Source organism: Neopelma chrysocephalum, unplaced genomic scaffold (assembly GCF_003984885.1).
Source record: "Neopelma chrysocephalum unplaced genomic scaffold, ASM398488v2 Primary Assembly neopelma1_45, whole genome shotgun sequence".
NCBI classification, from domain to species: domain Eukaryota; kingdom Metazoa; phylum Chordata; class Aves; order Passeriformes; family Pipridae; genus Neopelma; species Neopelma chrysocephalum.
In genome coordinates this window covers 18,525,326-18,536,455 of record NW_020897704.1, presented here as the reverse complement: position 1 = coordinate 18,536,455, position 11,130 = coordinate 18,525,326, and the positions used below count along the sequence as shown (strand labels likewise).

The following is an 11,130-nucleotide window of genomic DNA, read 5'->3' as shown; positions in this document are numbered from 1 at the left end:
GTGTGTGTGTGTGTGTGTGTGTGTGTGTGTGTGTGTGTGTGTGTGTGAAGAACAAAGATTCAAAATTCACCAGGATATCAACCCTTTACCCAAGTTGCAAATGAAATGAAAACATGGCTTAGGAATATTTTTTAAAATTCACAAGTAAGGCAAAAAGAAAGCATAAATAGTTCTGCCAAGTGACTTTAAAAGGCATTGTGCAGTAAGCTTTTAGTCTTAGCCTGCATTAACATGACACATTAATTATCCCATGAATGGTATCCTGAAAATCCTGCTGACAGGAGGCAGATAAAGCTCAGACCAGCAGAGGTCAGGATACCATCAGGAGTGTAACCAGGAGTTTAACACAGAAGCATCACTGGATGGTTATAAAAAGACTCCAGATTTGCAATTTAACACTGGCTCAATAAATACAATTTCTGTGCTGACACATTGTCTGAGCCAGCACAGAAACAATATGGGACAGAGACCCAAGACACTAATTTTCCCTCAATAATTTAAGGCTAACTACAAAGCCTCAGTGAATCAGAGCTTCAAAACACACCCACCACAGCAACTGCAAGCTGCCTAATATTTATGCTCAGAGACTCACCCCCCTGCTGTGCCCTTCTGATGGAAATGAAATTATACATCCCCTCACTGTATTATTAAATGTAATGAAACATGGCAGGAAAACACAACTATTCCAGGCTGTGTATGCAGGGACACACAGGAACCAACACAAAACAAAAGGGACTCACAAGTTCCACTCTTCTACAGAAAGCATCTCTTACTAATTTCAGGATATAATTGAAGCTTAAAATAATTCATTTATTTTGCTGCTCTTTACACTCGAGGAGCTGAGCTGCCTTGGAACAAGTCATTCCATCCCTTTTCCATGTACTCCACTGATTTGTGCAGCCAAGAGGGGTAACTTAAAAATACAGTTTTAAATAGTTTGTCTTGAATTTTCTGATTATACAGATTATTAATACAGACAAACAAGAAGGATCTTACCTAGTCTTGGAGATAACAACAGGCCTGACTGACCAAAGGGGAACACCAAGAGTAACTAGGCCCAGACAAGCAGCAATTCAGTTCCCCATTATTTTTATTGCTTTCCACGTTCCCAACACATCACTTGTCAAACTGCTCTTCCAGAACCCTCCAGCAGCAGGAGGAATTTTGGACTCTGACCTGCACCAGCTGTAAATATAAGAATGAGGGGGTCCCAAGGGATCTGTGGGCAAATTAACGTGGCCTCAAGGACGACAGTTCTTACAGGACTTGGAACATGCCTCCTTGGGAATGCCAATCAATAAAATGCTTCATCAACTCATTTCTCCAAGATTTATATTTTAAAAAGCTGTAAAATCTGTAAACTTTTATTTCCTGGTAAAAAAACCTGGAAGGCAGTGGACTTACCTTTTCTATCACTGCATCGTGGACAGGAAGCTCCTCTGGACTGAAAACAAAGACAAAGGTCATGTTAGTCTTGGTTAATGCTGGCACAGAATCATTTCTGTGTAAGTTCTTACAAGTCATCATTTACAGCAGCAATTTATAGTAACTAGCAAACAAGAATTCTGAACTATAAAGAACTAAGATTCACACAGAAACCCTTGGAATTTATTTTTTAAACACAGTCAAACTCATAATATTTTAAGTACAGAACTAGGATTCTAAATCAAAATAGTTGCATAGCTTAAGAAAAACACTGCATAGCTTAATAAAAGTCAAGGACTCATTTTTTCTGCTGTAAAAGCACCCTGTGCTGTACTGAACTGAAACTCAAGTGGTTTTTATTCTATTTATTTGACCATACCATTATTAGGTGAAAGACCAATTAAAAAAAAAAAGGTTTTCCTCCTTTACTACTGTGCTCTAGGAAAGGCACTGAGACTTTGCTTGACTTAGGAGAGTTAACTTCCATTTTCTCAAAACTCTACAAAACTCTCAGTAACAAGGAGGAAGAAGAAAAAACAAACAGATTTGTTACTAGGTATCCAATTAGTACTAAAACTTAAACTCTTTTCACTTCTTAGCCTAAGTAGAAAAAGGCAGTTTAGGAATGGAAAGCTCAAAAAGAAACCTTTGAACAGATACATGTTCAGACTTTTTAATCAGACTTTTTATTAACTCCAGTTTCATTCCGAGGGCTCCAACCTCTGTTTTTCTCAAAGAGATTTGTGTTTTTCATATCAAAAGTAACTGGACCACTTTGATGCCAAATGAGCCTTCCTTTAAAGCTTCTGAAAACACAGCAGCTCATCTGCAAGCAGCAAAACTACCCTTCTCCTGCTCCAGAGGTCAGACAAATAACACACCCATCAAAACTGTGTTTTAAAAGGACTAACAAGCAGGAACCATGTGAAACACTTTTAAAAATTCCTACTGAGACTTGATATTATGGAAAAAACCTCCTACATTACAGCCTTCCACAGCAAGGCCATTAAACCACAGTATTTTAGACCTGTATCAAATCTGTGCAGGATGAAGCAGTGGGGAAGGTCACAGAAAGAGCTGTTGCTGTTAATGCAAGCACAGTCTGATGCAAAAGGCTGGAATCATATTCAATCTCATTTATCTCATTTAAAAGGTGTCACTTCAGATTCAGAAGTTATATTTGAATAAACAAACACATTTGAATTACTTCATCTAATGGAAAAGCTTGCTCCAATCAACACCTTTTCAGAGACCACACGCACAAGTCAAAGTTTCCAGTACACAGCCCAGGACTAATTTTAAAACCAAAAGACTGTTCCTTTTGAGCAGCATTGCAAAAAGCACAGTCCATGCATTTAGAAGCATTTTCCAGGTATCTGAAAGTTTTCTTGGCGAGCAACATCAAAATCAAAAAAAACTCTTGATTAACATCTAACACACCAGAAACAGCCTACATTCAGCACTACCTGAGGTTGTAAATGTTACAAATTAAAGTATTGTCCACATTCTCATATAACTAAACCAAACAACTGAAAGCAGGCCCTTTGTATGCCAAATATGACCTAAAAATCCAGCTTATTTGAAGGGCGGGTGGAGAAACAAAGGGGAAGAAAAAATTCAACTTAATACAATCTGCTTGGGGTCGTTGCTGTTTGGTTTGATGAACAAAGATTTCTAAGCCTTTCCACGTCATTTAAAATTTCCAATTGTTCAGTGACAGTTGCAGTCCCTGCCCACCCCCCACCAGCCTCAGTCTTTGAGGTCCCCCCAGCTGTGCACACAACAAACTCCCTTCCCTGCAGTGCTGCCAGCGGTGTGTGTGCAGGACAAGGATGTGACAGCTCCACATCCCTGCGGACTCACTGGACACAGCAGCTCCTCTGCTTAACTGGTACCACTTGACAGCCTATCTTATCCTTGGCAGATCCAGCATGGAAGCTGATCACATGAAAGATTAATCAAATCTGATTTTTCACAATATTTTGCAATGATTTATTAGCTAATTTTCCAAGTTACCATCACTATGCAAAGAAAAGGCATGGCTGAACCTCCTGAGCAGGCCCTGGGAAGCAGACACTGCACTCCCTCACAAAATCAATCCAGCAGCAAATTTATGCCCACATTCCTCATTATTTCTTGAGCTGCCTGTCCTAATATCACGTACCTCCACTGGAATTCCACAGGAGCACTTGAAGCCAGCCCCATGTTTTTATTCCCTGTGAGGGAATTGCCCCAGGCTGCTCGGTAACTCACTGGACTGGAATGCACCAAGTTCCTGGAGATCTTCCTCTCAATTAAGGAGATGGCACCAACTACACCCATGTGCTCACCCATCTAGATATTCAAATCTATCCTGCAAGGACTAGGGAAAGGCACAAACTCTCTCAAGCCCCTAAAGGCATTTTAAATAAATACATTTCCCCTTAGTGTATGTGTTTTCTGTGCGGAAGAACCTTATGGTTTTGTTTTTTACATGATTAGGTGGGATCAGACACAAAATCAATTAATGCCTATAAATCAATATTATTTTATTGCACCTTTTATTTTTTCTTTATAATGACAAGTCTTCCCCTTCCTTCCCCAGCCTAACCAATCGAATATTGTTATACCTTCATTATTTCTTTTAACGCTGAATCTTCTCCCATCATCCCCAGTCTATTTAAACTTGCATTTTTCCATGGTTTTCATCTGCACACTTCACCAAATAATCATGTGAAGTAGTAAACAATATTAACATAATACAGCAATATCCTGCCCTAAGATGACTATTTTCCTTTAATAGCTCAAGTAATATTCATTTAGGGGCTACAGAGAGAACAAAACTGATTAACGTAATTAGCTTGGAACCACACAATCCTTGCTATCTAAAAGAGGAGTCACAGGGATGCTTTTAACTGAAATCATGGAAATAAGGTTTCACTAACCAGAAATGAAATCTTAACACTCCACTGTCCACACTAAAGAAAAACCCAAAATAGGCAAAGTCACTTGTTGAATCAGGCAGGGATCAAGAATCACTCCCCTGGTCTGTGCCTTTGGCAGGAAGCAGGAGCCTCCAGCTCCAGGCTGGGCAGCCCACACTGGATCCCAACAGCAGCTCAGGGCTCTGCCACTGCCAAGCAGCTCTGGAGTTACAGCACTAAGAGAAACGGGTGAAGATCCCATCACCAGGTTTGGGAGCTGCAAAACACCGCAAGTCCAAATCCCAATTCCAATAAGGTGAATGCTGGGAATTCTAGCAAGAGGTTCCTCAAAGCCATCTCACTGCAATCTAGTGCTTACTGCCTTCCAAAGTCTGACTGAACTCAGGACCTCTACCCATGGTCCTCACTGGTGCTGATCTGCAGCACCAGCCCAAAGTTACCTTCCCATCTTTCCATCTGGACTAGTCCCACCTTCTGGTGTTTCTTCAAAGAAACAAGATTTCATTTTGAAAAACAAGGACTTGATAGAAAATGAAATTTTTTAAGTTGCATTTTAAGGGATGAATGGATTTTACATCTTTAAATCCCCCACGATGGCTAACACAGGGTTTCATGAATGTTTCAAGATAACTTAAAATAATGATCTTAAATGCATAAATACCTGTCCCTTCAGAGCATTAAATATGCAGATCTATGGTTTTGACCATTAAGCTGTGTTGTAATTAGCTTCCTCAAGTAACAGTAGTAACTTCAATAAATTGAAAAGTCTAAGATTTAACAAGCTTACAGTCACCTACCCACTGCTGCTGTTTAAATCTTTAAACATCACTTTGATATATTTGTTCAATACAATCACGAGGAAAGACTTTCTTATATTAGCCACTCATCAGATTTACTCTTTTCCTACACTTGTATTTAAATCCCAAGTATGTTCCCTGCTGGCTCAAATCACAGCATTTTCCTGCTTCTAGTTTGGCTTAAATTTAAGAAATGTAAAGCCTCCTCTATCCTCTGCAGCTTCAGCTGAGGATGGAAGATGTTTAGTGCAATGATCAGCAGCCCTGATACATCGATCACCCCAGAACTCTAAATTCCAGAGGATCAATTTAATTCTTCACAGTTACAAGCTGGATAAAGCCTGGCAATCGATTTTTCATTGGGGAAAAAAAAGAAAAAAAAAGTGGCAAAAATTGACCACAATAAGACTAAAAATCTTTACTACAAAGCTTAACTGCCCAAAGAATTGTTATGTTCAAAATTTCTTGGTATGCTCTATTTTCATTTCTCATAAATTCTATTTCAAAACACAGCACTTGCTTAAATACCCTCTCTACTTGCTGTATTCTTGCCCCAGGGAGAATTAGCCAGTGCACTGTGAAGAATTTGAGGCTCTTTATACTGAAACATTTGCAGGAATAACTGTAATACATGCAAGTCATTATTTAACTAAAAAGTCAACTAAATTCAATATTCCTGCATCATTGAGCTCAGTATAACATGACTATTAAAAACCCTGGATCCTCATAAAGCCTGTGGTGCAGTGCCAGCGCAAAATTGTTTCACACAGTAAATACAATGTGGGAAAAGTTTCTTGCAGGACACTCATCTTCATGGTCTCATTGAGTTAATCATCAAGAAAGCTGCTGGGCATTCAGTTTGTCATTTGTGATGCACTATTAAGTGTTTAAATCCATGAGGAAAACGTACCTGCTGCTATTCAGGAGACTTATTCTGAAGGAATTCTTTAAAAAAATTTTTAAATACAGTCATTTGTATAATTTTGAAACTTTCATGACTAAGAAATTTGTGAGTGAAACATCCACAAGACCATTAGTGAGGCATAAAACTCAAAAGCAGAAGTGACATGAAATAAATTCATGCACAGGTAAGGTATGAGAAGGGAAGAATTCGCTTGAGAAGTATCTGGACACAAAAAGCTTTAGTAAAAATGGAGTTGTTTTGCTGTATAATATCAAACTCAGATTGCTGAGTAACAAATTGCAACCTTACAGTCTCTAGCTGTATTGGGAAAGAGTAAATCTTCCCAAGTAAGACCAGTTTTTAGGCTGTGTAATTTGTCAGAAGTGAGTTGTAGGAGTCTATAGCTTTACTAGACAAAAAAAAATGAGTATATTCACACTGGGAAACCAATTCTACAGCAATAAACACACTAAGTAGGTGTTCGATTAGGTCTATCTCCCCCTCAGGGTCTGATCCATGGCACATAAAGCTGTCAGGGTAATACACACTATTATTGATACATCCAACAGTGCTTTGAAACACAATCACCTCTTATTTATATATATATAGATAGATAGATAGATATACACAGCCTGTTCTAAGTATATGCACACTGATCTTTGCTCTAAAGTTAGCTAAAAAACGCTTGACAATCACCTGATAGAAGGGAATATAAATAAGACAATTGTGCAGATGACAGGAACCAGCATCATTCCCTGTAAGGACTGGTTTTATGGCTGCAGTTTGGCACAAGGTGGGCTCACAGCAAACTCTTTTCTAAAGCCAACTAAAAACACCTCATTAACCATTCTAAGTAGAAATAAAACATTATTTCAATGTCTTGTCCTTCTTCAGGCCTATGATTAAGTTATTCTACTCTTTATAGCACAAATCTAAAGCCCAACTTGGTGTTAATTCAGACCCTTTAGTCCAAAAAGGTAATTTTCAGAGGAATCCTGATTATGAATGATTGCTTTAATCTTCCAACTTCTCAAAGGAAATTAAAGGCAAGAGTGTCGTTTTCCAAACCAACAGTACATGGAAAAGGTTTCTGAAAATATTAAGGAGAAAATGAGAAAACTGCTTTTTTTCCACAGCTAAAATTCTACGGCTCACTCACTTCTTTCCATTTCACAATTTACTTACATAACTCACAACTCTGATTGTGTCTGTCTCTCAAAATAATTGGAGCTCTGCTACTATAATCATCCACTTTGAATTTTCACTGAACAACCTCTGCACAGTATGGGGGTGGTGACTACAGCAGATTAAAAAACAGCTTTCAGAAGTTTTGTTAAAATTCATAAGCAAGCCAAAGCAATTAATTAACATATGGGATCAGCCAATGTGATATTCCACAATATAATTATCAGCAAATATGCTGCAAAAAGAATTTAATGCTGGCAAAAAAAATGGACCACATGTGATTCTGTGACTAGGTTTTCGTTGCAATTATTATTTGTGGATTCTGTGGATGTAGCTGCCAATATGCAGAGCACAGTGCCATGAACATGTAGCTCCTCTCCAGAAAGTCTCAAGTAATGCAGAAAAATAAGATAAAATAAAATCAAAAGTTTTATCAAATTCAATTAAATCTCAAAATGGTGACTTTTTAGTAAAGTACTTTGCTGCTTGGAAGAAGATGACTTCACTGTAAAGTTTTTATTGCCAACATGAAAAATGTTCAGGAAATTCATAGCAAAAAAAAGATATCTGAGATTTCACTGCCAAACACTAAAATATGTGCTTTCCTGAGTCTTTAGTAGAAGAGATTTGTTCTATATGCAAACTCTAAAGTCTTCCCAGCTTGGAATCACAAAACCTTTGAGAAAATCTATAATCTGCTTAATTAGGCACATCAGCATTTCTTGTGATTTTTGACGCCACTTTAATGGCGTGTAAATGACCGCTGGGGTTAAGAGAGTCTGCCCAGAATAAACGCCAAGTGTTTTTTAAAAAAAAAAAAGATAAAAATTAGTCTAAGCTACCTCAGAACTCTCAAGAGTCTGAAATACAAATGAAAAAGAATGAGCCTCTTTGCCTTGCTTCTGATTTACATGTGATAATGTCTAAAACATGCAGGATTTTTCCCCTTAAACACACATGTGCTGCTTTCAAGTCGTGCTGGGGTTCCTGGGCAGGTCCCTCACACCACAGATCCACGGAGAGCCAGGGTTTGCTGGCTGGCAGCTCCATATCTATTGCAATTCATGTGCTGGGCAGAGCATGTTTCAACACCAATGAACTCAGATGGGAGGGTCCCAGCAACATGGATTTGCTCACTGCTGAAGCTCAAAGCTTTGTGACCCTGCACTTGGTTCCTTTAGGAAATAACCTTCGGTGGTGTCAAACCCCATTTTGGTGGGTCCTTCATCGGGTCGAGAGTAGAAGCATTTTTGCACTTCTGAAAACTGTTGTCCCTGACATCTTTCACCATCCTTAATCTGTGCTAACAAAACACACTTTGGCCATTCCCTACAGTTACTTCAATCTGCTATAAATGCTAAATTCGGTAGGAAATATATGTGGTAACAATGATTATGCTGAATACTCACAATTTAGAGCTTAAGCAGTAACTCAAAGCCATCGTGTATCGCTTTATGAATGTATAAATTAAACCATATTAACATATTCAATCTTTTTTTTTTTTCAGTTCTGCTGCCTAATAGCTCTTTCCATACAAGGAAGTACTTTATGAATTCCTTGTACACAGTGGGTGATCTTTTACTCAAATCAAGTAGCAGCAGCTGTTAACAAAAACACATTATTTGTCCTTAGTTGGCAGAATTTTCCCGCAGCTTATTTTTGTGTTTGCCATCAAATCTGCAGGGTTGCATTCACCTTGTTACCTTCTGTATCTGCAGAGGATTGTTGAAGTGACAGCCTGGACTAACTCAGCTAAAAGAATGGATTTGAAATTCAAATTTCATTTCTAGTCCTAAGAATAAGCTAAAGAAATGGGTACCATTGTGACACCGTTTGAGGGGAGAAAAAGTCCACACCATTCTGAATTATAGCAAATAACAGAATATTTCTTCCTCCCACAGGAAGAAGCTGCCTGAAAGGAGAGTAGTAGAAAAGCCATACATTAGATCAGTGTGATAACATAAGGGGAAAAATAAAATTTAAAAGGAAGAAAAAAATACCAAACCTCTTTCAAGTTATTCTTTAACAATTCAATTTAGATTAAGATGCACAAAACTGAATTAAAGAGAAGAACATCTTAAATACTTTTGTACATGAACTGACACTCACAGTCCAAATCACTGAAAAATTCATTGGTAACTTGTAGAGACGTCGATATTAAAAAATAATTGCAACCCTCAGAGCACAGCAGGTGGGCAAAGCTGCTTATTCCCCAATGGAATCCAAAATTAACTCAACAAAAACTGGCAGAGCAAGGTACACCTGAAATCCTCCTGCTCCCCTCTTGTGGCTGTAAACACCAGCCCAGGAGGGGGTTTCTCAGCTCTTTGTTTGAATTGCAGGCGTTGGCTTCTCTTCAAATGGTCCAAGATGACCTCGAGTCTCGCACCAAATGAGGTGATTCTGGGTTCAAACTGCCTCCTTGGCTTTAGGAGGTTCTAAAGCAAGTCTGGCTTGGACAGTGACCAGGCCAAAAGCAAGAGTGAGGCACTTCCACCTTTTCCTGGTGAAATCCTACCACCAGGAACACCAGTGATGTGCAAATACTGTAAGACCCCAGAAGGCTGTGAAGCTCCCAGTGACCAGCCAAGAGAGAAGGTCCCTTTGCTGGGTCTGGTTTAGATAATTACCATGAAACAGCTTTGAATAAACAACCACTTTCACCATCAAGCTGGCAAAAATAAGTGTTAGAGCAGCAAATGTGAGAAAAAGTGAACAACAGAAGCACTGAAGAGTTCCTTGTAGCAACCAAAACACACTCGAAAGCACCATGTCTGACCACATTTGCTGTTGCAAAATAAGACATTGATTTAAGGAAGCAAATTGCCACACACATCTCATGCTTTTGGACATGAGTTCAAATGCATGAACACAGAGACAAGGATCACAACACAACCACCACCATAACTGAAGACAAATTCAGAGGCCAAAGTTCATCATCCATCATGGCAGCAGAGCTGTAAACTCAGCCAGAATGTACAGGACTAAGTGATTTTTGCAGCAGGTCCAATGTGCTCTTCCACTGTCAGTGATGTTCAAATAAAACTGTGAGTTGACCTTGGTCTCAAACTCAGCCCCATCACTTCACAATTGCATGGTAAGCAGGGATTCATTTCAGCTTATCAGGAATTCCATAAGCAATAAACAGTGGTCTTGCTGTGTTTTCAAAAAACAGGCTTTGTCATACAGAAATGTAATTAAAATATTCTTTTAAAACTAGTTCCCTGTGGAAGCAGGCAAAGAAAAAAAGAAAAAAAAAGTATTTGTCTAATGCCAGGACAATGGATCTAAAACAAGCAATTTGAATCTCAATTACTAACCCAGGAAAACTTCCACTTCTCTCCTTAAATAAAGATAACATCCTCAGTGTACATTAGGGCAAAAGGAAAGAATGTTAAATAGAGCTGAAGTTTGTGGTTGGGGTTTTTTTTACAGCAGTTCCTTAATACAATGATTAGCCATGAATATTTCAGAGCACAATCAGTCCAGACAAGTGTATCACATATTAGAGGGCACATAATAGAAGACTCCAATGGAGTTCTCATGCTAAATCTTTATAATGCCACATGAAAAATTCTACATGGTCAAAATGAGGCATATTTATATATTTAGGAGAAAGAGAACAAAGAAAAACATGACTTTTCTGTAATATATGAGATCTGAACTTTTTTTTAAATAAAGATTTGTCCTTGACAGCTGAAAGAGGCTGAACTTGGCACACTTCTTCCCAAGGGAGGGAAGAGTTAGGTTAAGCCACTCTCCTGACAAGCAGTTCTGACCCTGTCTCACAAAGCTGAGAAGAAAAGAGGAGAGGAAAATGACAGCAACTCCCTACTGAATTACCACGATAAATAAAAGGCAGTAAAATTTACATTTATAATTGAACTGTTAAGAA

The 11,130-nt window shown here is 38.6% G+C and overlaps 1 protein-coding gene across 8 annotated transcripts in view; it reads right to left on the bottom strand.

The window, feature by feature from the left end:
- The window catches only part of USP6NL (USP6 N-terminal like), a 117,495-nt gene that overhangs the window by 42,342 nt on the left and 64,023 nt on the right, over positions 1-11,130 (bottom strand). For all 8 annotated transcript variants that reach the window (XM_027679553.1, XM_027679550.1, XM_027679554.1 and 5 more), the window contains one exon: positions 1,405-1,444. In XM_027679553.1, coding sequence (XP_027535354.1) covers positions 1,405-1,444 — 40 coding nt within the window. The remainder of the gene's footprint in view (positions 1-1,404; positions 1,445-11,130) is intronic.